The sequence below is a fragment of the Ambystoma mexicanum genome, chromosome 5q, assembly GCF_040938575.1.
Source record: "Ambystoma mexicanum isolate Mex_15411 chromosome 5q, UKY_AmexF1_1, whole genome shotgun sequence".
Taxonomy (NCBI): Eukaryota; Metazoa; Chordata; class Amphibia; order Caudata; family Ambystomatidae; genus Ambystoma; species Ambystoma mexicanum.
The window spans coordinates 1,272,908,566-1,272,930,026 of record NC_090933.1 but is presented as its reverse complement, the minus strand read 5'-3'; the positions used below and the strand labels follow the sequence as shown (position 1 = coordinate 1,272,930,026).

The 21,461-nt window shown below is 48.2% G+C and overlaps 1 protein-coding gene across 2 annotated transcripts in view; it reads right to left on the bottom strand.

Annotated features, from left to right (window-relative positions):
- LOC138498021 (latent-transforming growth factor beta-binding protein 4-like) overlaps positions 1 to 21,461 on the bottom strand; it is a 743,452-nt gene that overhangs the window by 20,178 nt on the left and 701,813 nt on the right. For both annotated transcript variants that reach the window (XM_069621814.1, XM_069621813.1), the window contains 3 exons: positions 8,514 to 8,609; positions 6,909 to 7,004; positions 3,850 to 3,951 (listed from right to left, as the gene is read on the bottom strand). In XM_069621814.1, coding sequence (XP_069477915.1) covers positions 3,850 to 3,951; positions 6,909 to 7,004; positions 8,514 to 8,609 — 294 coding nt within the window. The remainder of the gene's footprint in view (positions 1 to 3,849; positions 3,952 to 6,908; positions 7,005 to 8,513; positions 8,610 to 21,461) is intronic.

Here is a 21,461-nt window from a genome sequence, read left to right as displayed (position 1 = left end):
CAGGTGGTCTGATTCAGTCCTCGCAAAAACCAGAATGTCGTCGCTAATGTTCAGGACGCCCTCCAGGTCTGCGAGAGCGCCTCGGATTAAGTTCTGAAACACCTCAGCTGCAGACGACACTCCAAAGCTCAGACGCTTGTACCTGTAGAGTCCCCTGTGGGTGGTGAAAGTCGTTATATAACGGGACTCTGGGTGGAGAACAACCTGGTGATACCCAGCCCGTAAGTCTAACTTCGAGAAGAAACGGGCCCCTTGCACTTCCGCAATGATGTCATCAATCGTCGGGGTCAGGTGTCGTTCTCTCCTGATAGCCTTGTTGGGCAACCGCATGTCCACACAGATTCGGACAGAGTCCGGTTGTTTAGGTTTCCTCGCCACGACAATGGGGGATACCCAGGGTGTGGGGCCCTCCACCTTTTCAATTACGTCCAGGTTCACCAGGTTATCGAGTTCCTTGTCCACCTGGTCCCTTAGATGGAATGGGATCCGCCTGTGCTTCAGGGCTATGGGCTGTACCGACTCGTCGATGTGGAGCCTCACGGGGTCGCCGTTCATCCTCCCGATCCCTTTGAAGATGTCAGCATACTTGTCGAGCAGGTCGTTGATGTCCTCCAAGTATACTGAATAGGCGAAGCTGACTATACCAAGGGCCTCCGCTGCCGCACAGCTGAGCAGGGTGTTGCTGCTCACCGGAGTCACATAGAAGCGGGCCCTGATCTTCGACCCGTCGTGTTCCACCTTGGCAACGAACACCCCATCGAGTGGCAAGGGCTCTCGCCCACCAAATGCGAAGATACGGGCCCTTGGTGTCGCCAGTCTCGGGGCTGGGTCGAGCGCAGCATAATGTCCTCTCGCCATGACATTTACAGAGGCTCCCGTGTCGACTAGCACAGGGACTGGCGAGCAGTTAACCTCCACGACACACCTCGGCTGTCTTCTGCTCCTTCCCTTGAGGACCTCCATGCTGGAGACGAAGAAGATGTTCTCCTCATCCTCCTCCTCCTCCACTTCTTCTTCCGCCGGGGCCTCCTCTGGTTCCACCTGTTCCACCTGAGCTACCCTCGGCGGGCGGTACTGCCGCGGGGCCCATAGACGGGGCTGCCCTCTCGGGATAAGTACAGGCAGAGTCGCCCTGCACACCCTCGAGAAGTGGTCAGGCACCCCACAGCGTCCACAAACTTTTCCTTTGGCCATGCACTCCGATGAGTGGGGAAGATCATATCCGCATTTCTGGCACGATTCTACCGGCTTCCCCGCTCTGTCTCTGGGAGGTATACCGGGTTTTCGCACCCCTCTGCCACCCCGCCAGATGGCGCACACCTCCTCCGGTTTCGCCGGGCGGGAACCGGCCTCCATTTTGTTGGCTCGAGCCTCCGCCACCTCATGGCACCTCCCGAGCTCCAGAATCCTGGCCAGAGTGAGTCCGGGCTCTCTTAGGACTTGTCGCCTCAGCTTGCCTGACGAGCACGCCTGGATCAGCATGGTCCTTATCATGTCCTCCGCATCCCCCCACGCACACCCTTGTGACAGGCGGCGCAGGCGGCCATAGAAAGTGTCAAGCGTCTCCTCTTCCTTCTGTTTGGCCGACAGCATGACGAACCTTTCAAAGTCCACGTTGGCAAGGGGGATGAAATGCGCCAGGAGGGCTGCTTTGGCCTGATCATATGTGTTACCCGCTGGAGTCAGAGATTCAAAGATCTCCTGCACAGTCACCCCTGCGGAGTATAGCATTGTGGCCACCATGCTGTCGTCGTCCGTGACTTGGGCGGCCCGAAAGTACATGTCTAGCCTTGCGATCCATCTCCTCCATCGTGGCCCTAGACTGGATGGAGGGCCCGTAGCATCAAACTCCGGAATTGGCTGCAAGGCCGCTTGCGCCCTGGCTTGGGCCATGGCCAGGGGTGGTGGTTGGACTGGAGGGGGGGCTGCACCCACCGGTTGTACAGGCAGTCCAGACGTCGTCGAGCGTGGGATGTGCTGTGGGGGGTTCTGCTGGAACAGGTCTGTTAGATCTTCATCCTGCGACTCCTCCGAAGCCGTGGCAGTCGCACCCTCCAGGGCACCAGGATCACTCATAGGCGCAAGCGCACAGGCACCCTTGTTCCAATTCTAAGGGCCGCAACTTGCACCACTCCCCACACTGCCACCACCCACGTGATGATGAAAGGGTTGAAGGAGAGTACCTCAAGGCGCCTGGTGTCCACGTGGGCCGCAGAAGCTGGAGCGTCATCCCCCACGTGATGATGATGAAGGGGTTGAAGAGGGTCCTGAAGAGGATCCGTGAACAAAAGTCTCCAAAAATTGAGCTATAAAAGGAATGGGCTGAGAAGGCCCAGCCACCTCAGTCCATCTTCCAGCTACAACACGACGTCACCGCCTGAAAATTCACCAAAATGACGAAATCATGGCATGGGCCTGCAGGTTGTACTGCCTGCAGTCAGTTGATCCAAAAATTAGGTTTGGATGGTCTTCCTGCTCCAAACCGGAGCCGTTAGAAGACTCTCCACCTCGTGGGCAAGATGGCCGCCAGCCGCGTGTGGTCCGCGGCCTCGGCGTGATGCGAAACATCCACGGATGTTTCACTCGAAATGAAAAATTACTCCGGGATTGCGCTCACCGCCGGGCCCGGGCATCCGACACTCGTCGCCACTGTTGGGGGTCTCTGGGCGCCCCCGCTGCGTGCCCGCGAGCCCCAGCATGCACAGATGGGACACCAACACGTCTGCACGCTTCGGGCTCCCCGGTCGCTCTCCCGCGGCCGGGAACGCCCCGTTTATTTAAGGCGCACGCGGCGACGTGCAACGTCACGCCGCCGCGTGCGTATCCCCTCACGGGGCAACGCCACACGGGTGTGCATGTATAGGATAGGAAGGTGCATAGGGGGCGAGAGAGGGAGTTTCAGCACCTATGTTAGTTTTTGCACACACTATTACATTCAGGGCTCGATTCATGGCATTTCATTTTTTGCAGGGTTCAAAGTGACTTTGCACTGCCGACACAAACCCTGTTTCATGGAACTGTGCAAAGTGTATTTTTGCAATGCAAAATCAGTGTAAAGTAATTTTTGCAAATACACTTTGCACAGTTCCATGAATCAGGGTTTGTGTCAGCAGTGCAAAGTCACTTTTCAGCAGTGCAAAGTCACTGTGAATCATGCAAAAAATTCCGTGAAACGGCCCCTAGGCATGCAGACTGAGCACTCTTCTGTTTATCGCAGTGAACAGAAGTCTCATTATTAAGTCTATGCTTAATCTAAAGAGAACAGTGTGCACACCCCTAACTTGCACACGTTTTTCAGTGTTGACGCGTATTTAGTAGGTATATGGGAATCATTTAAGTAGTCTCTGTAAAATAACAACACATCTCAGAACGTGATCTTATTTGATCAACAATGTTTAAATAAACCCACGTACCTCGTAAATAAAGTTTAACATTGAAAAAACGTGTGCAGGTTAGGTTTTTTCCACAGGATTGCATTGGGCATAGTAGAAACACTTCTGTTTGCTACGGTGAATAGAAGTATTTCTACTATGTCTATAGTTCGTTTCATTTGCATATTCGTACTTGGGTAAAGACTGGGGCGTTGGGGCCAGGCAATCAGATGTGTGTCTTTACGTGTGCAAATAGTGGTATTCGGGGCAATGCCTTCACACGTGTATCATCAGGCACACACACTGGCACGTTGGCGTAAAGCAATTATGTGCCACTTATAAGAGCCATTGCTGCTTTGGTTATATAATGTTTAATGAAGCCGCAGTGTTCAGAAAGGTGTTGCCTATGACCCATCTGACATCGAGGCTCGGGGCATTCAGAGAACATCATAGCACATAGAAACGAGCGGTCTCTTACCGGTCTCACACTGGTCTCCCGCAAAGCCTGCCAGACACCTGCACTTGTTGAACCCTTTGCACCAGCCGCCATTCTTGCATTTCTTTTCACAGAGAATTGGCTCTGGCGGAACAACAGCAAAGGTGTTAATTAGACCAGTTAGGACGAATTTGTCTGTGGTAGTCTTTGAGCTAATCATATGGTGTGAGGCGGGATGGGATGCACTGCATGGAACAGGTTGGGCCCTGTGTGGAGTGGGCACCACCGACAGGAAGCGCTGCCTCTGCGAATGGATGGATAGAGCCACCTCTGAGTGGGATTGGTAGAACAGTCTCTGTGTGGAACGGTAGGGTAGGGACACATAGATCGACTCTGTGTGAGATCAGTGCAGCAGCATCTGTGCGGCTTAGCTGGCACCACCTGCATGTGTGTCAGGGAGCACTGCCTGTGTGTGGAATGGGAAGGTCTGCTCTTTGTGGGGCAGGCATGGCCACCTCTGAGCGGGACACATAGAGTGACTCTGTGTGAGATCAGTGCAGCCGCCTTTATGTGGCTTAGCTGGCACCACCTGCATGAGTGTCAGGGAGCACTGCCGCTGCGTGGAATGGGAAGGTCTGCTCTTTGTGGGACAGCCATGGCAACTTCTCAGCGGGACACATAGGGTGACTCTGTGTGAGATCTGTGCAGCATCCTCTGTGTGGCTTAGCTGGCACCACCTGCATGTGTGTCAGGGAGCACTGCCTCTGTGTGGGACAGCCATGGCCACCTCTGAGCGGGACACATAGAACGACTCTGTGAAAGATCAGTGCAGCATCCTCTGTGTGGCTTAGTTGGCACCACCTGCATGTGTGTCAGGGAGCACTGCCTCTGTGTGGAATAGGAAGGTCTGCTCTTTGTGGGACAGGCATGGCAACTTCTCAGCGGGACACATAGGGTGACTCTGTGTGAGATCTGTGCAGCATCCTCTGTGTGGCTTAGCTTGCACCACCTGCATGTGTGTCAGGGAGCACTGCCTCTGTGCGGGACTGGTATGGCCACCTCTCAGCAGGACACATAGAACTACTCTGTGTGAGATCAGTACAGCAGCATCTATGTGGCTTTGCTGGCACCACCTGCATATGTGTCAGGGAGCACTGCCTCTGTGTGGAATAGGAAGGTCTGCTCTTTGTGGGACAGGCATGGCAACTTCTCAGCGGGACACATAGGGTGACTCTGTGTGAGATCTGTGCAGCATCCTCTGTGTGGCTTAGCTGGCACCACCTGCATGTGTGTCAGGGAGCACTGCCTCTGTGCGGGACTGGTATGGCCACCTCTCAGCAGGACACATAGAACTACTCTGTGTGAGATCAGTACAGCAGCATCTATGTGGCTTTGCTGGCACCACCTGCATGTGTGTCAGGGAGCACTGCCTCTGTGTGGAATAGGAAGGTCTGCTCTTTGTGGGACAGCCATGGCCACCTCTGAGCGGGACACATAGAACGACTCTGTGAAAGATCAGTGCAGCATCCTCTGTGTGGCTTAGCGGGCACCACCTGCATGTGTGTCAGGGAGCACTTCCTCTGTGTGGAATAGGAAGGTCTGCTCTTTGTGGGACAGGCATGGCAACTTCTCAGTGGGACACATAGGGTGACTCTGTGTGAGATCTGTGCAGCATCCTCTGTGTGGCTTAGCTGGCACCACCTGCATGTGTGTCAGGGAGCACTGCCTCTGTGTGGGACTGGTATGGCCACCTCTCAGCAGGACACATAGAACGACTCTGTGTGAGATCAGTACAGCAGCATCTGTGCGGCTTAGCTGGCACCACCTGCATGTGTGTCAGGGAGCACTGCCTGTGGGTGGAATGGGAAGGTCTGCTCTTTGTGTGACAGGCATGGCAACTTCTCAGCGGGACACATAGAGTGACTCTGTGTGAGATCAGTACAGCAGCATCTGTGCGGCTTAGCTGGCACCACCTGCATGTGTGTCAGGGAGCACTGCCTCTGTGTGGAATGAGAAGGTCTGCTCTTTGTGTGACAGGCATGGTAACTTATCAGCGGGACACATAGAGTGACTCTGTGTGATTTCCGTGCAGCATCCTCTGTGTGGCTTAGCTGGCACCACCTGCATGTGTGTGAGGGAGCACTGCCTCTGTGTGGAATGGGAAGGTCTGCTCTTTGTGGGATAGGCATGGCCACTTCTCAGCGGGAGCGGGACACATAGACTGATTCTGTGTGAGATTAGTTCAGCCGCTTCTATGTGGCTTAGCTGGCACCACCTGCATGTGTGTCAGGGAGCACTGCCTGTGGGTGGAATAGGAAGGTCTGCTCTTTGTGTAACAGGCATGGTAACTTCTCAGCGGGACACATAGAGTGACTCTGTGTGAGATCCGTGCAGCATCCTCTGTGTGGCTTAGCTGGCACCACCTGCATGTGTGTGAGGGAGCACTGCCTCTGTGCGGGACTGGTATGGCCACCTCTCAGCAGGACACATAGAACTACTCTGTGTGAGATCAGTACAGCATCCTCTGTGTGGCTTAGCTGGCACCACCTGCATGTGTGTGAGGGAGCACTGCCTCTGTGTGGAATGGGAAGGTCTGCTCTTTGTGGGATAGGCATGGCCACTTCTCAGCGGGAGCGGGACACATAGACTGATTCTGTGTGAGATTAGTTCAGCCGCTTCTATGTGGCTTAGCTGGCACCACCTGCATGTGTGTCAGGGAGCACTGCCTGTGTGTGGAATAGGAAGATCTGCTCTTTGTGGGACAGGCATGGCCACCTCTGAGCGGGACACATAGAGTGACTCTGTGTGAGATCAGTGCAGCATCCTCTGTGTGGCTTAGCTGGCACCACCTGCATGTGTGTCAGGGAGCACTGCCGCTGTGTGGGACTGGTTCGGCTACCTCTTTGTAGGGTGGGTGGGGCATCTCTGTAGGGGAGGGAGGGCAGATTCTCGTGATGAGTGGAAAACATATGAGCGGAATGGTGGGTTGGCCTCATAGGTAGGTGAGTGGGGAAGCCGCTGTGTGTTCATTAGTATTCCGTGTGGGTGAAATATGAGAGGCCCCCCTGGGCGTGAGATGCCCCGTGTTGCTTCCCTTTTACCTTTCTGGCAGCGGGCACCCTGCCAGCCCGCTGGGCACACACACTTGTTCACATCGATACACTTCCCTGCGTTCTGGCACGGCGGTGTACAGACAGCTGTAGAAGAAATCGGGGTTCAGAAATGTATAATTTGATGATGCCCCCAAACAATCAACAGAAAAAGGAAGGACACTGCAGTATTGGGTGAGAATACTTCAGGAATGTTGCATTCATGCGGATTCAGCTACTCTAGGCTTTGCTCTACCGGGATCTACGTTATGGAACCGAATCCCAAAAAATCGAATGACAAATTAAGAAGCCACTTGTTTTCATTTTGTAATTCGAGTTTTGTGGATTTCGTTTTTTACCACCCGCTGGCCATGCAATGTATGTAGAGGACACCTCCGGAACCCCAGGAGTCCATAATGCTGAACTGGGGGAGCGGGGACACCCGTGCAACCCCCTCTCCCCTTGTTCAGTATTATGGCCTTTGATTTTTTATACCAGGTGGAATGCACATTACACGGTCATTTGACCCGCTCTACCTCATTCCTAAGTTGTTTGGAAATTCCCCTGTAGCAGGCCTGAGGAAAGCCAGAGTCAGGGATCTAACAGGCTAGGAAAGAGGGAGAACTTGGAGGGGAGAAGGCTGGAAAGAGAACAGTCTGTATAATTCTCCCACTCCTACCTTTCCAGGCTTGTGGGTAACTTGCTCCTGCAGCAGCCGTGTCCAGTCTGCTTCAGTAGCAGTCCCCCTGGGCCGGCCTCTGTATCAGTTCCCACCATCTTGGAAACCTGGGAGAGAATGGCTGGTATAATACAAGATGTTTTGTTTACAAGGCAGTCTTTTCAATATTTGCAACACTGTGGTGCCCTGTGCTCTGGCAGCACCCTTTTAACTTAGCCTTATACCTGCTGAATGTGCTACTTGCACCGGGGGCCAAACCTTTATTTTACAATTCTACTATCGATATCAGTAAGGGTAGCTAAGGCACTCTTTGATACTGTTATCTTTGATATCTTTGATGTGAGTCTAGACTGTATGATCTTATTTGGAATTTTGATTTTTTTTTGTATTCTATCCATGTCTAACTGGTATTATTTAATATTGGTAACTTTGATATTTGTGTTGATCGAACATTAATTTAAAAAAAGAAAGGAAATATGTAACTTGTAAATTTCTTAGCCATGAAAACCATCCAAAATGTGTTAATTTGAACACTCATATGTTACTTGTACATTTTGTACATTTTGTTATCATTGGTCATTTTTTTTAAAGAATCTTAAACTTTTGTAATGTAATATTGAAAAGTTGATTTAATCAGCTAAATCAATAAAAAAATAAATAGAAATATCACATAATTAACTGCCTCGAGCGAGGACAGCAGCACTAAGCGAAAGACTTTGACATCAAGAGTGCACCATAGAATATATGGGTGTTCTTACAAGAACCTAAACTGGAGGAATGCCCTATAAGGGAGGGGGCTTATTTCTTGTCAGGAATCTGATTGGGCTACTGGAAAGGCAGGCGTCCCAAGCATCCTCTCTCCTTCTCACTGCACCATATGTTCTTGATACTCCAATATTACAATGGCAAGATCTCCAGAGAGGGTATGGAAGACTTACGTGTGAGGCACTGGACTCCTTTGTAGTCGGATGAGCACTGGCAGGTCTCGGGCGCGACGCAGCGGCCTCCGTTTGCGCAAGGAAGCTCACACACAGCTAGGGGTACATAGCAAAGAGGTTATTAATCAGCATGCCACCCCCCATATACACTCCTATTTCACAATGCCCCCCACACGGGCAGAGTTCCTACTATGGCAGTGCCATGGGAGGTGGCCATGAGTACACAGAGGATCAGGAGCCACGGGTTTGCCAATGTCCAGATTTATTTGGTGCTTGTTAGCAGTTTTTAGCCAGCCTTTAAACCAGCCTAATTTAACAGAGATGGGAACTGTTGTATAAGGAGAACGACAAGTGCTGAAAGATCCCCAAATCATACAAAAAACACACTGTGGTTACAAACGTGGCCTAGCTTCACCCCAAGATCTTCAAAGCCGACAAGGATTCCAGAGAGAGCCTTCAAACCATCAACAATTGGCAATTAACCAAAGCAACTGCCCACACGCTTCCCCGAGCAACCAATCCAGCACATTCTCTCTAAGCAAAGTGGCCAAATCCATACGTACTGAAGTCAATACCACCTCCAGACTACATGGTCCAATTCCCTAGATATCCGGATGTTAGATAGAATCCTGTGCAGTTCCCCTAGGGAGCACTACAGAAGATTAGGACTACAGGTATGGGCAATAAATCCCCTTTGGTATCAGTCTATACCACAAAGATTCAGTTGGTGGCTGTGGCTAAGCAGTCAGACTTATCTCTAGAGGGAGATGAGCAGTATTCCGGGTTTACAGAATAGGACTACCACCCAATGGTACAAGGAAACACTGACCAAAGCTTTGTATTAAAAATAATATATATATTTTTTTAACACACTTCTAATTCAACACATAAATCTCAGTTATTAAAGCAAGTTAAAATCAGTCAAGAAAAGTATACACAGCTCCCTGGTTAAATTGTAGAGAAGTTTGAGCAAGAGTGGAAACTGAGCAAAATGGCACAGTGAAAACCAAACACAAATGGCACTCTAGCAACACTTCCCCATAAGATTGTGAACAAAGTCAGGCAGTACTTCAGCATGTATAATACTTAGGTGAAAACCGAGCAAAATGGCACTTCACAAGTTTTAAAAGTGGGAAGGAAAAGGTGGTTATAAGAGTTAGGTGCACCAACACAGTTCTAGTTGAGAAGCAATCTAGAGAAGGCATTTGTAACAGATTTAGCCAGAGTCAATAGGCCTGTCAGTGGTACAGGGCAAAGTACCCAGGAGCAAAATGTTCTTGTAGCTGCAGTCAAGACTTTGTTAAACGATTCAAAAAAGTGGATGCAGAATGTGAAAGACAATGTTAGAGGATAGGGGAGGCCAACCCAGCAGGTAGGTAAAGGATTTAAAACACCTTTAGCACTACCAAACGAAAAGGGAGGCCTGGCAGAACAAAGTATCTTACAATGTAGAAGAGGCTCCTGCATTGGCGGTTGTTCCTGGCAGTTCCTACAGTTCGGAAGATCCAGCAGAGGAAGAGAGACTCTCGTCATGGAGGAAGGTTCGAGTTACTGCACTGCCCTGGGATGAAACCAGCCGCGGTGCTGCCAAACGAAAATAAAAGGTACGCTCCTTTAAATCGCGGTTCGAGTGGACGGGTGCCTGGCTATTCGGTCTCCGAGTGCAGGACACTGGCGATTTGACCAAGGCAGGTCCAGGAAGGTGATTGGCAAACTGGTTGGCCCCACCAGCTCAAGGGAAGAAGGCTCTTGCAGATGAAGATCTTCTCTCGTCGTGTGGAGAAAAGTGGTGAGTAGCTGCAGCAGGGCTTCATCGGTGGTTCAGTTGGTGCAGATGTCTTTGGCTTCTCTCCTCTTCGGCTTCTTAGTTCCAGTGGCGACGTTTTGCTCTTCCAGTCCTCAGGACCCTGCTTTTATACAAAAAGAACCCCATTCATACAGCCTAGCTGTCACTCACACAGTGCAGTGGTCATCCTGGCAGGAGACCCTCCAGCCTATCAGGGCAGAGGTATCCCTGTCCAGGGTGCCTACTCCCCCTCCCACACAATGGATCCACCCCAGACTCAGTGGTGCTGAAAGGAGGGCTTCTAGGCAGAAGCCGCCAAAAGGACGAACAAAGGATCCCCAACCTGGGTTAGGATCTTAGAGAAAGACACAAGAAAGAATTTATATAAAAGTTCTGGCAAATAAAACCTACCGGAGTAAAGTTAATATAAAAATAAACCCGCGGTAGGTTAGCCGCTGTCAGTAAATGTGGTAGCCTCGAACAAGGGGAAAATCCCATAGGGAAATATTAGCGGTCGAATATTTTTGGTAGGAACCACTGCCACCAGCCAGAAACGTTTGAGAAAGGGACTGTAAGGTACCCTCTCGAAAATGAACATAAGAGAAAAACTATTAACCCTTGCCAGTACCTCCATAGTAAGATGGGTTGTACTGGTTTAGTTCATAGGATTTGACTAGTAAAGTCAATGGGGACTTTACATGCTCTGGGAGACAGTAGTCAGTCCCAGGGTATGGAGTCTATGTTTGGGGGTCGCTACGACACCCCTGTGTCACACATGTGAATAAAGATGGTTCCTATGGGGTTGAGAGAATCCCATAGACATTAAACACAAAGAATAGCCTAGAAGACACATAGCAAATATGCCTAAGAGTGGGAAAAAGAGTCTCACTCTTAGCAGGAGAAAAAAACAAACCCTTCAAATCCAGCAAAGCTGCTGGGGGACTCTATAAGCAAGGAAAATTAGCCATAGAATGAAAATTCAACACTGGACACGCAAACGAACCGCTCCGCTAGCCAGGACTCGGTATGGATGGTGGAGCACTACTCCATGGCCTCTCAGACCCGCGCAGTTCAACACCCATAGATCCTCCCGTGTCCAATTGTTAGCCACTTTTTTGAAGGTATGTTAGATATGGGTCTTAATCAAATTGTAGAAGAAGCTACTCATTGATTGGGCAACATATTAGACCGACTGTTTGCAGAACTAGACGATCTGAGGATTCTATCCATTGAGCCCGTTCTATGGTTTCAGTTTCAACTCCCTCAGCCACCTCCTAAGATTCCCTTACCTAAGGCTTTACGACAGAAGAGGCGTAATGCAGACCTGGAGACACTGGTTGACCTGGTTAATACTAGCTGTAGCTGCACGCCAGTAGTTGACTTTTCGGTGCTTACCAGCTCCCTGCAAAGAGCAGCCGATATAGTTGCTCCTCTGAAGAGTGTCCAGACTCGCAAGCGTCTATCAGAACCATGGTTCTCTGCTGAGCGTAAGGCTGCTCGCCTTGTCCTGAGGCAAGCAGAGTGAAAATGGCGTGCTGCCTATGGAGAGGCAGAACAGATACCACTAGTGCGTAATAGGGACCAGTTGGAAATGTGTGCCACCTAAATGAATAACCCCCCTAATATTAGCAACAAAATACACAAATATTCCTTTAGGTTATGTATTGTAGACCCACCAAGTAGATGGATGAGTTGCTAGCTTCAGACTTTTACTGCATCTGAAACAGTGTATCTGCTTTATCATTAAACCTTCATACACGTTCTTTAGAATATACATTTTAATGTATCATTGTTCAATACAAAATCATTAAAATCTTATAATAGTCTTTGTCTTACATGTATTGTGGAAAGACAACAATAGTGTTCAACAAATGGTAGCTAAACCTTCTAAGGCTCTGCCATTACGCAGAGGTTAATGAACTAGTCATCAATCACAATAAGACTGAGCTAATCTTATTTACATCTGGCAAGGTGCAACGTCCCTGTATGCATTTTCGGTATAGTGGAAATTAAATACACCCACTCCTATAAATATCTGGGAGTTGAATTTGACAGCAAAGGTAACTACGTCTCATGCATACAGGCACGTAAAGTAAAAGCGGCACAATTAACTGCCATGATATATAAGTTTACGCGTGACCAGAGTGGTTATTCTATCTGGGGTGCGCGGCAACTCTATATCCAATGTTTTGTGCCTATCGTTACCTACGGCCTGGAATCCCTGATTAACATGAACCTAGGATGGTTACAGATTCTAGAGGGAAAATTCTGGAGGTGAATTATGGGACTCCCTCAATGTATACCTGTTGCCGTCTTGAGGCTAGAATTAGGGATTATTTTGCTTAAAACTATTGTGCTGCGTAAAAGAGTGGAATTATATATCAAAATCCAGAATAATCCCTTGAATACCCTGTTGAGATGTGTAAAGGAAGACATGAGAGCCGGCAAGCAGTCTAAACTTGAGAGAGACACGGAAATCCTAACAATCGGTTGGACTCCATGGTGGGGACAAGACAATGAACCTATACTTTACCATCTTCATAGGAGCCTTACTCTGTGGGATTGGCAGAACAACTATGTACATTTAGCGAGTTTAAAAAACTATAAATTCGTGACATATGTCCTTTACACATTTAAAAAACCATTTGTATTTAAATCTGTGCCCCGCCTCAGCCTTGAGGCGATTTATTCTGCTAATGCGTATTAACCACTTGCCTACACTGAAGATTACGGGGTTAGAACGAGCAATCCCGGGATTGACAAGCCATTGTAGAATATGTGGGGATCCAACTGAGCCAGAAACGGCAAGACATATACTAACCTTATGCCCGAAGATGAGTACAAGCTATACCAAATATCTCGGGGAATTTGTGCACCACCTCGAATATGTGGAGGCAAGTGAGTTCTGGTACCAGTGTATTACTTCACTTAATCCTAGGCTGCACTTAGCACTCTTTAGAATATGGTCTGATGCAGAAAAACGAATGACCACTAAGGGTTAGCGAGTGTATCCTCCCTTCACTGGGGGAGTGAGTTAAAGGCATGGTCTAGTAAATTTTTTTATTGTCCCTACGGGTCGGCCATGTTTTTTTAAGCCTAAGTGGCTCGATTTTAGAAAACTTTCCTATGGACCTTACCCGAGTTTTCGTCCATTAAACGCACGCGAAAACAAGCACCAGGGAGCCGCCATTTTCTGATAATCCTATCTTTTCCCTGATCGCCCTGGCTGACCTGCTTTTGCGGCACTAAATCAATTCCCCCGCCCCTGAGCCTGTCATCAGCAGACTCCTACCGCCCATTTCCCAACGCCAAAGCACATCTCGTGTCAACATTCGCTGCGCTTCAGCTAATGACGTGTCGCCATGGAAATGGCAGGACGCCTCTCTCCTCAATAAGTATAAACAGACCGTTTCACAACACACAGCAGCCGATTTTCAATTCCATTCCTCTCTCTGTGTTACTTTGAGTATTCTGTGACTCGTTTCAGTGCTCTGGTCAGCTACCTTCGCCGCTTGTAGCCCGTGCGAACAGATACCAGTACCACCGCTATAAATTATTTTAGTTTGTTTAACACACAATGGCTACAATTATGCCCTACATGTACGAGCCCGAGTATACTGAGGAGGAACTACTGGAAAGGGAAGCACGCGAAAACAATGGGGATTCGGACGGCAGTTGGCAGGACGAATCAACAGATGAAGAGCCTGGGCCTAGGCGAATGGACGGCGTCTCCACCTGGTGCACATGCAATCGGTGCGAGCTAATGCCAACTGAGGACGAGAACTGCTGCTGCCGAGAAAACTCGGGATGCCTGGCCTACATTTCGGAAGGCGAGCCACGACCGCAATGCATCACCGAGCTGCCAGACTTCAGGGCAGCCTGCCTCACACGGGCCGTGTTGAGAATAATGATGGTGCTTATGCACGAACTTCGAGCAACTGTTCGTCCTCGTAATCCGAGTAACGAGTAAGTATACTCTGCTTGTCATGCCACTCCTATTTCATGTTCTTCTACTATATCCAAAATTACATCTACATATCATTGTAACGCATGTAAGTCGTTCAATAGTGTGCATTGTCTAGATAGCATTTGTCCGTGTAAAATGCCATTAGTTACAAGAATTGTCATTGACAACAAACGTTTATTAAACTTATCTTGGTCACTTAAAAACAGTTTGTTTCATTCCTTTTCACAGGTGGTACAGGCTGGTGGCCTATCGTTCCTTTACATGGTGGCTTCACGGGAGGCTTGGACACCGTGTTCGAAGAGTGATACCCGCCTGTGCCGTTCGTGCCATTAGAGAAACGTTCCCGAGTGACAGCGGTCAGTACAGGGGATTTTCTCTTGCTGTGCTACAACCTGACCTGAATAATCTTTAAAGTCTTGTATTTTTGTGTCATGAAAATAAGATACAAAATAAAACACCACATATATTTTAACAACGGTTGTCTCGATTTTGTAAATGAATCAAGTGTGTCTCCATTCAAGGATGGACGTCAGACATCTGTGCTCCGAATGGGTGAAGGTCTGGTTTCTGTGAAGCAGGGTGGCCACTATCTATCTAAGCTAACATAACATATTCTCGATAATGCATGCACTAAAACACACTTGTTCAAAGTCTTTCAGTAGGTTATGTCTCTATAAAAGTCACACATATATCTATACTAACATTTACCATTGGATTATACAGTCTTGACCACTATAATACACCGGTTGAAGTGTGGGTCTGTGCTCACAAGAATCTCTGGTATGTGGCATTTGTTATTGATAAGCAACGATATACTATCATTGATATAAAGGCGATATACTGTATTTTGATATAAAGGCGGTTCGCGCCGGTGGAGGCGCGCTGGCATGGGGGGCTGTGACGGGCGCAAACGGCCAAGGTGCCAAACTACATGTACACTTCAAAAGGTGTCCCACGCCAAGGGGCCATTGTTCACATGGTCTCCTCAGAACCCGTGTCTCCAGGCAGGCCTCCCCTGAGGCAGGCCGCCCCCCTGCAATCCACATAAGTGTGTCTCCATTCAGCGGTCTTCCTGTGCCTTATCTGCACGCCACAGGGCCATCCATCCCACCCCCCTGTATCAAAGGCGGTTCGCGCCGGTGGATGCGCGCTGACATGGGGGGCTGTCAGGGGCGCGAAAGGCCAAGGTGCCAAACTACATGTACACTTCAAAAGGTGTCCCACGCCAAGGGGCCATTGGTCACATGGCCTCCTCAGACCCCGTGTCTCCATGCAGGCCTCCCCTTCAAGCAGGCCGCCCCCCTAATACCACGACATACATACGTCATTCATTCACAAACACACCCCAGTTTCTAATACTTTAAAAACCACTCGATATGTCTCATGAGAACATCTTTGTGCTTTGCAAGTCAACTCCTGAACGTGCTACCTGGGAACCACTGAGATCTATGCTAATCTGCTCGTCGTCGTGCTATCCGTGAACTTCTGTGACCGCTTCGAGCATACCCATCAGTGCGCTATCTATGGCCATCCACCTATTCTCCCGCAACATACTGCTCTGCTTGCTGAATCCAACTGTTTGTTGGTCAAGGTAAGGCCATGTATCCTGGTCATATTTCGCAGATTTTTAAATTTCTATTTATTTGCGAGTAGAGTACCCAATAGTGCTATGTTCATTGGTCTCATTGCTATTGACTTGAATTTCCATTGCTATGCTATCAATAGTTCAAGTTCTCACAGATGCCTATACTACATGATGTTGCAAATAAAGAATGCGAAGGACAGCGCCCAGATGAGGCCCACAAGTCGCACTGGAAGTATAAGGGTCTATTGTTTTTTGACCTTGAGACAGGGACCATGCCGAAAGAACTACATTTGAAGGGAGTGCGCAATAACGTAAGAGACGATAAGGCAGAAAATTCAGAAACTAGACCGAGTTTCAGTTTTAGGTCAGTATACGAAAAATCGTTGTCAAGAGCACGGTCCGTTTTACAGTCTGCATTACGAAGAGACACAATGGAAATTTCAAATATAATGTAAGTAAATCTTTACACGCTTTTATACCGGAATGAAGATTTAATGAATGGATGCATGAATAAATGAATGAATGAAGAGCTAGGGAAAGCAAGTAAAACTGTTCGTAGTGGGCACATGGGCATGCAGGTGCACTGGTCTCACCGATCTCGGTCCTTGGCCCAGCCACTTTTCCTTGCACTGCCTACCTGCACTACGGGACTGTCTCTGTATCCTTCAGCTCCTTCTCCCGGCATTTACCTTGCACTTGCCACCAGCTGGCCCTATTATTTAATTTGTATTCAACTAACCATGTACAGCCCTTCCCCATGCGCAATCAGAAAGACACCTGGCCTAGTAGGATCGTTGTCTGTCTGCCCTTGTTCCCCACCTGCCTCGTCACGCCTAGAAACACTTGAGTATAGGGGCGTTACAAATGCCATATCATATATCATATCATTCCTCACGCATGTAGACTGTCGTTTATCATTGTGGGTTGGCCTCGATTTATCTTGTTACATTTCGCATTGATTTTAGAGACGAACATACTCCATTGAACTATCCTTGCAAGCAAATAGTTTCTGATCGGCCGTAATAAATAAAATGAGTAATATTAATGAAGTTCGGCTAGCGAGACTAATTATCCTTTTTTTGTTTTCATAACAGGTATTAGATCCCTTTCTGCCACTGCCATCTGTTTGAGACACCGGCGGATGGATTCTTCAGCAGACACCTGCAGCTTCGTGTCAACAACTGGAGCACGATCACCATATTATGGGACGATCGCCAAGGGCCCACATGCCCTTACGCTGTACTAGTGGCTAGAAGCAACATATCAACCTTTAGGCTGGACTAGTGCCTAGTTGATGGAACAGCCTTGCGGTTCACCGTGCTTCCAAAGTGATTCTTTTTACGAAAATGAACACCCTGTGTACCATAAAGGAACAGCGCGTGACTCAAGATGAAACGGAACAGTTATTGCGGATACAGATAAAAGAAAATAAATGGCTTCTGGAGTTCATATGTCAATTGCTGAATATTCTCTAAACATTTAATGTCAAATAAATGTACTTTACCAAATGTACCGTGTTGCTGTTTCATTTTAAAGTACAGTTTCATATTCCGAATTGTGGTGCGCTGTGTTGTGAGTTGATCTGTGTTGGTTTCCGGGTTCTGTGTGGAGTCGCGCAGAAGACGACTGGGCGCGTTTGCCTACGCAGCACAGGAACGTCACGGAGAGAGGCGGGGAATATGAATGTTTTGATAAAGTCAGGCTCAGGGGCGGGGGAATTGATTTAGTGCCGCAAAAGCAGGTCAGCCAGGGCGATCGGGGAAAAGATAGGATTATCAGAAAATGGCGGCTCCCTGGTGCTTGTTTTTGCGTGCGTTTAATGGACGAAAACTCGGGTAAGGTCCATAGGAAAGTTTTCTAAAATCGAGCCACTTAGGCTTAAAAAAACATGGCCGACCCGTAGGGACAATACAATGTTTTACTAGACCATGCCTTTAACTCTGGAGCAATGCAATGAAATATAAACAATGACATCAGGAATCTGTATTTAAGCTGTAATATACAGTGGAATTGACTCTGATTTAGATCGTAAATGATTTGTTCTGTAGGGCGAGGCTGATCCCTTCTCTGCTATACCATACTATAGAATCTGGTAGTCTGGCTAGTTTGGTTGTGAATTCACTAATTTGCTAATTTTGTAATATATGTTTATGTGTGCATGAATTAATAGTATGCTTCTCTATTTATTGTATGATCTGATTTATTATATCTGTATCGTGTATTATTTGAGTACTGTAATCATGATTTGATTTGTTTGATTGAATGTGTAAAGTTTTATTTGTATAAAACTGTTTCACATTATATAAATAAATAAATAAACGTTCTACTACCATTGCTTTTATTCATTTATAAAAATTGTTAACTCACATACTAATTGAAATGTCCACAGTCACTCCGTTTCTACAATGAAAGTAGAAACGGAGTGACTGTGAACATTTGAAGTTGTATGTATATGTAAAACAAGGACTATTTTTAAAATTGTAATTATTTTGTATTGAACAATAATGAATTCAAAATGTGTATATTCTAAAGAAAGTGTACAAAGGTTTAATGATAAAGCAGATACACTGTTTCAGATGCAGTAAATGTCTGAACCTAGCGGTATCATACAAAAATGTCACCCTCATTTGTGCGCCCCCACAGTCACTGCAACTTTGGAGGCGCACAAAATGAGGGTGATATTTACTGCACCAAGCAGAGCGGGGGTTGTGGGGGTTTCCCCCGCTCTTCCTGGGCGCAGTGATGGGGGTTGCAGTGGTGTCCCCCGCTTATCATTTCGGAAAGCGGGGGACACGTAAAAAAAAAGAAAAAAAAAATGCACCCTGCGGGGTCAGCTCCAACCCACGTTAGTGGGAAGAGCTGACACCGCAGGGATCACAGAGTGCGGGCGGCACACGCAGAAGTGTGCCGCCCTAAAGGTAAGTGGGGTGGGGGGTTGGGAGGGGGAATGCAGGCCAGGGGAAGTGGGCAACGTGATCATATGATGACTGCACCACGCGTAACTGCCATCGGCATTTTCGGCGTCGCAGTGATTGCATAGATCCAAGCTAGCAACTCATCCATCTACTTGGTGGGGCTACAATACACAATCTAAAGGAATATTTGTGTATTTTGAGGCAGAAAAAATAGCCTTTAAACAGTGTACTGGGGACTATCATGCATTAATTAGGGAAACCAAAAAAGCTTTTCTGACTCACAAGATTGGCAAGACACTTAGCCAACCCAGAGAGCTTTTCGCAGTGGTAAAATCACTCTCTTGGGTATCAGACTCGGCCAACCCAGTGATTCCAAATCAGGAATTCTGCGATGTTCTGTCTAAATTCTTTACCAGCAAAATTGAAAATATTCAGTCTAATATTCAGGCTAGTCCTGTAGACAGGGATCTCCTGACCAAACCCCAGGAGATAAGTCTAGAGCCACGTTCTGTTTGGATGCAGTTTCCCTTTTTCTCTGAAGAGGTTATCAGCAAGGCCATTGAGCGCCTGAAGTCAGCATCCTCCTTTGATCCTGTTCCCCTAATCATCCTGAAAGATATTTCCTCTGCCATTTTACCTTGGATCTGCAAAGCAGTTAATTTCTCCTGTTATACGGGCTATATTCCTACCGGGCTAAAACAAGCGACGGTTATCTCATTGCTTAAAAAGCCGTCCCTTGACCCTTCACTCCCTCTAGCTTCCGGCCTATCCCTCTTCTACATTTCTTCATGAAGTTATTGGATGAACTGGGGCCTCCCCTTCTGTCCTCTTTTCTTGAGTCTTCTGGATTCTTTGACCTCTTTCAGTCAGGTTTCTTGCATGGCCCGGGGCACGGAGAGTTTCCTGGTCTCAGTGATGGACGACGTGATCAGACTGGTTGATAAAGGCGGTGTCGGGGCCCTGATATTATTAGATCTGTCGATGACCTTCAACACTGTCGATCACCCTACCCTGCAGTTACGGCTATCTTCTGCTGACCTGGATCGTATTTTCCGGGCCTGGTTTATGCCCTTCCTGGCTGAAAGGGGCCGCACAATCTCTTTGCCTCCATTCCTCCCCTCACCCTCTTCACTTTCCTGTGGTGTGCCGCAGGGTTCCACCTTGTCCCCAATACGTTTTAACGTCTATATTCTGCCTCTGCTAGGTCTCATCAACTCCTACGTCCTCCGGCGCTATTCATATGCCAACGACACACAGATCCTGGTCCGTTTAGATCTTGACCATGCAGAGATGTCGTGCCTGTGTCAGTGCTTGGGGCCTTGGGGTCTGGATGAACCAGGACTGGCTGAAGCTCAATGGGGACAAGACGAAAGTGTTGGTTGTGGGTGCACAGGTGGGGTTGTCACTCTGGGTTTCTGCTTTTTGGCCATCAGCACTGGCCAACCTCCCTACTCCAGCTTCTGTAGTGAAAAATCTGGAGGTGACATTTTCTGCCACCCTGTCTATGCCTCAGCAGGGGGCAGCAGTTTGTAAATCTGGGCATTTCCAATTTAGGATTTTGCGTAAGGTACTCCCTTTTGTTCCTCCCCATCTTCGTCCACCAGTGGTAGCTGCCCTTTTCCTTAGTCAATTAGACTATTGTAACTCGCTCTATCTAGCCCATCCAAAAGGTGTGATACAGCGACTACAGCGGTTGCAAAACCTGGCAGCACTGGTGCCACTGGCTCCTTCTTGGAGCCCATGTCACCCCCACCCTTCGACCCTTGCATTGGCTTCCAGTGTCCAAGCGCATTGACTTTCAATCACTGTGTCTAGTTCACCAGGCCCTGCTGGGTCTTGGGGCCGGCTATTTGCAGGAAAAATGTGTTCGCTACTGCTCGACGCGCGATCTGCACTTAGGGACAGCTGGCCTTCTGGTCATCCCTGCCTATAGGCGTGCTAGGATGGGAGGCTGAGCATTCTCAGTGGCAGCAGCCATATTGTGGAATGCCCTGCCGCATGCATTAAAACAGATTGCGGATCATCTGGAATTTAGACGGTCCCTGAACACTTTTCTATTCTAGAGCAGAAGGAGGTGGACCATACTGTGGTTTCCTAACACACCAAGATGCCTTGTGGCGGTAGTGTGCTCTATAAATCCTTATATTATAATCGTCAAGTGGCTTCCTGTAGCATCCAAATGCGACCTCATTGATGACTGATATTTCACCGAAATCTCTCTATATATAAAGCAGATCATTTGTTCCTTATACAGTTCCACACCGTTCCACAAATTTGCACCAAATTGTACATAGTTACCTGTTAGGACCCTCTGGACATTACTGGCTACATGACATTTGGATACCCCACCCCTTTCCCTGGATTTCAGCCCCTTTACTCATTAGACCATTGCTTGAAATTGGTAAAACATCAATGTGGTCATAGAAGGACCAGACAAATGTCATTTTAAGCGTTTCGCCACAAGGAACACAATTCAAAACGTTAGGGACCTTGAAAATCATGTTACAAGGCCCTAGGTAGCAGCGTTTCTGACATATTTGCACTGCAACACACTGCAATGCACCAGGGTGACAGGTGGGAAGAGTGCACAGAAGGTCCCAGTATGCTGCAGCATGCAACATCTTGCCTGCCCTCCATGTCTGCTCTGGGGTATGTTAGCCAGCCACATTCGCCCATTCTCAGTGCAGTTTACTCC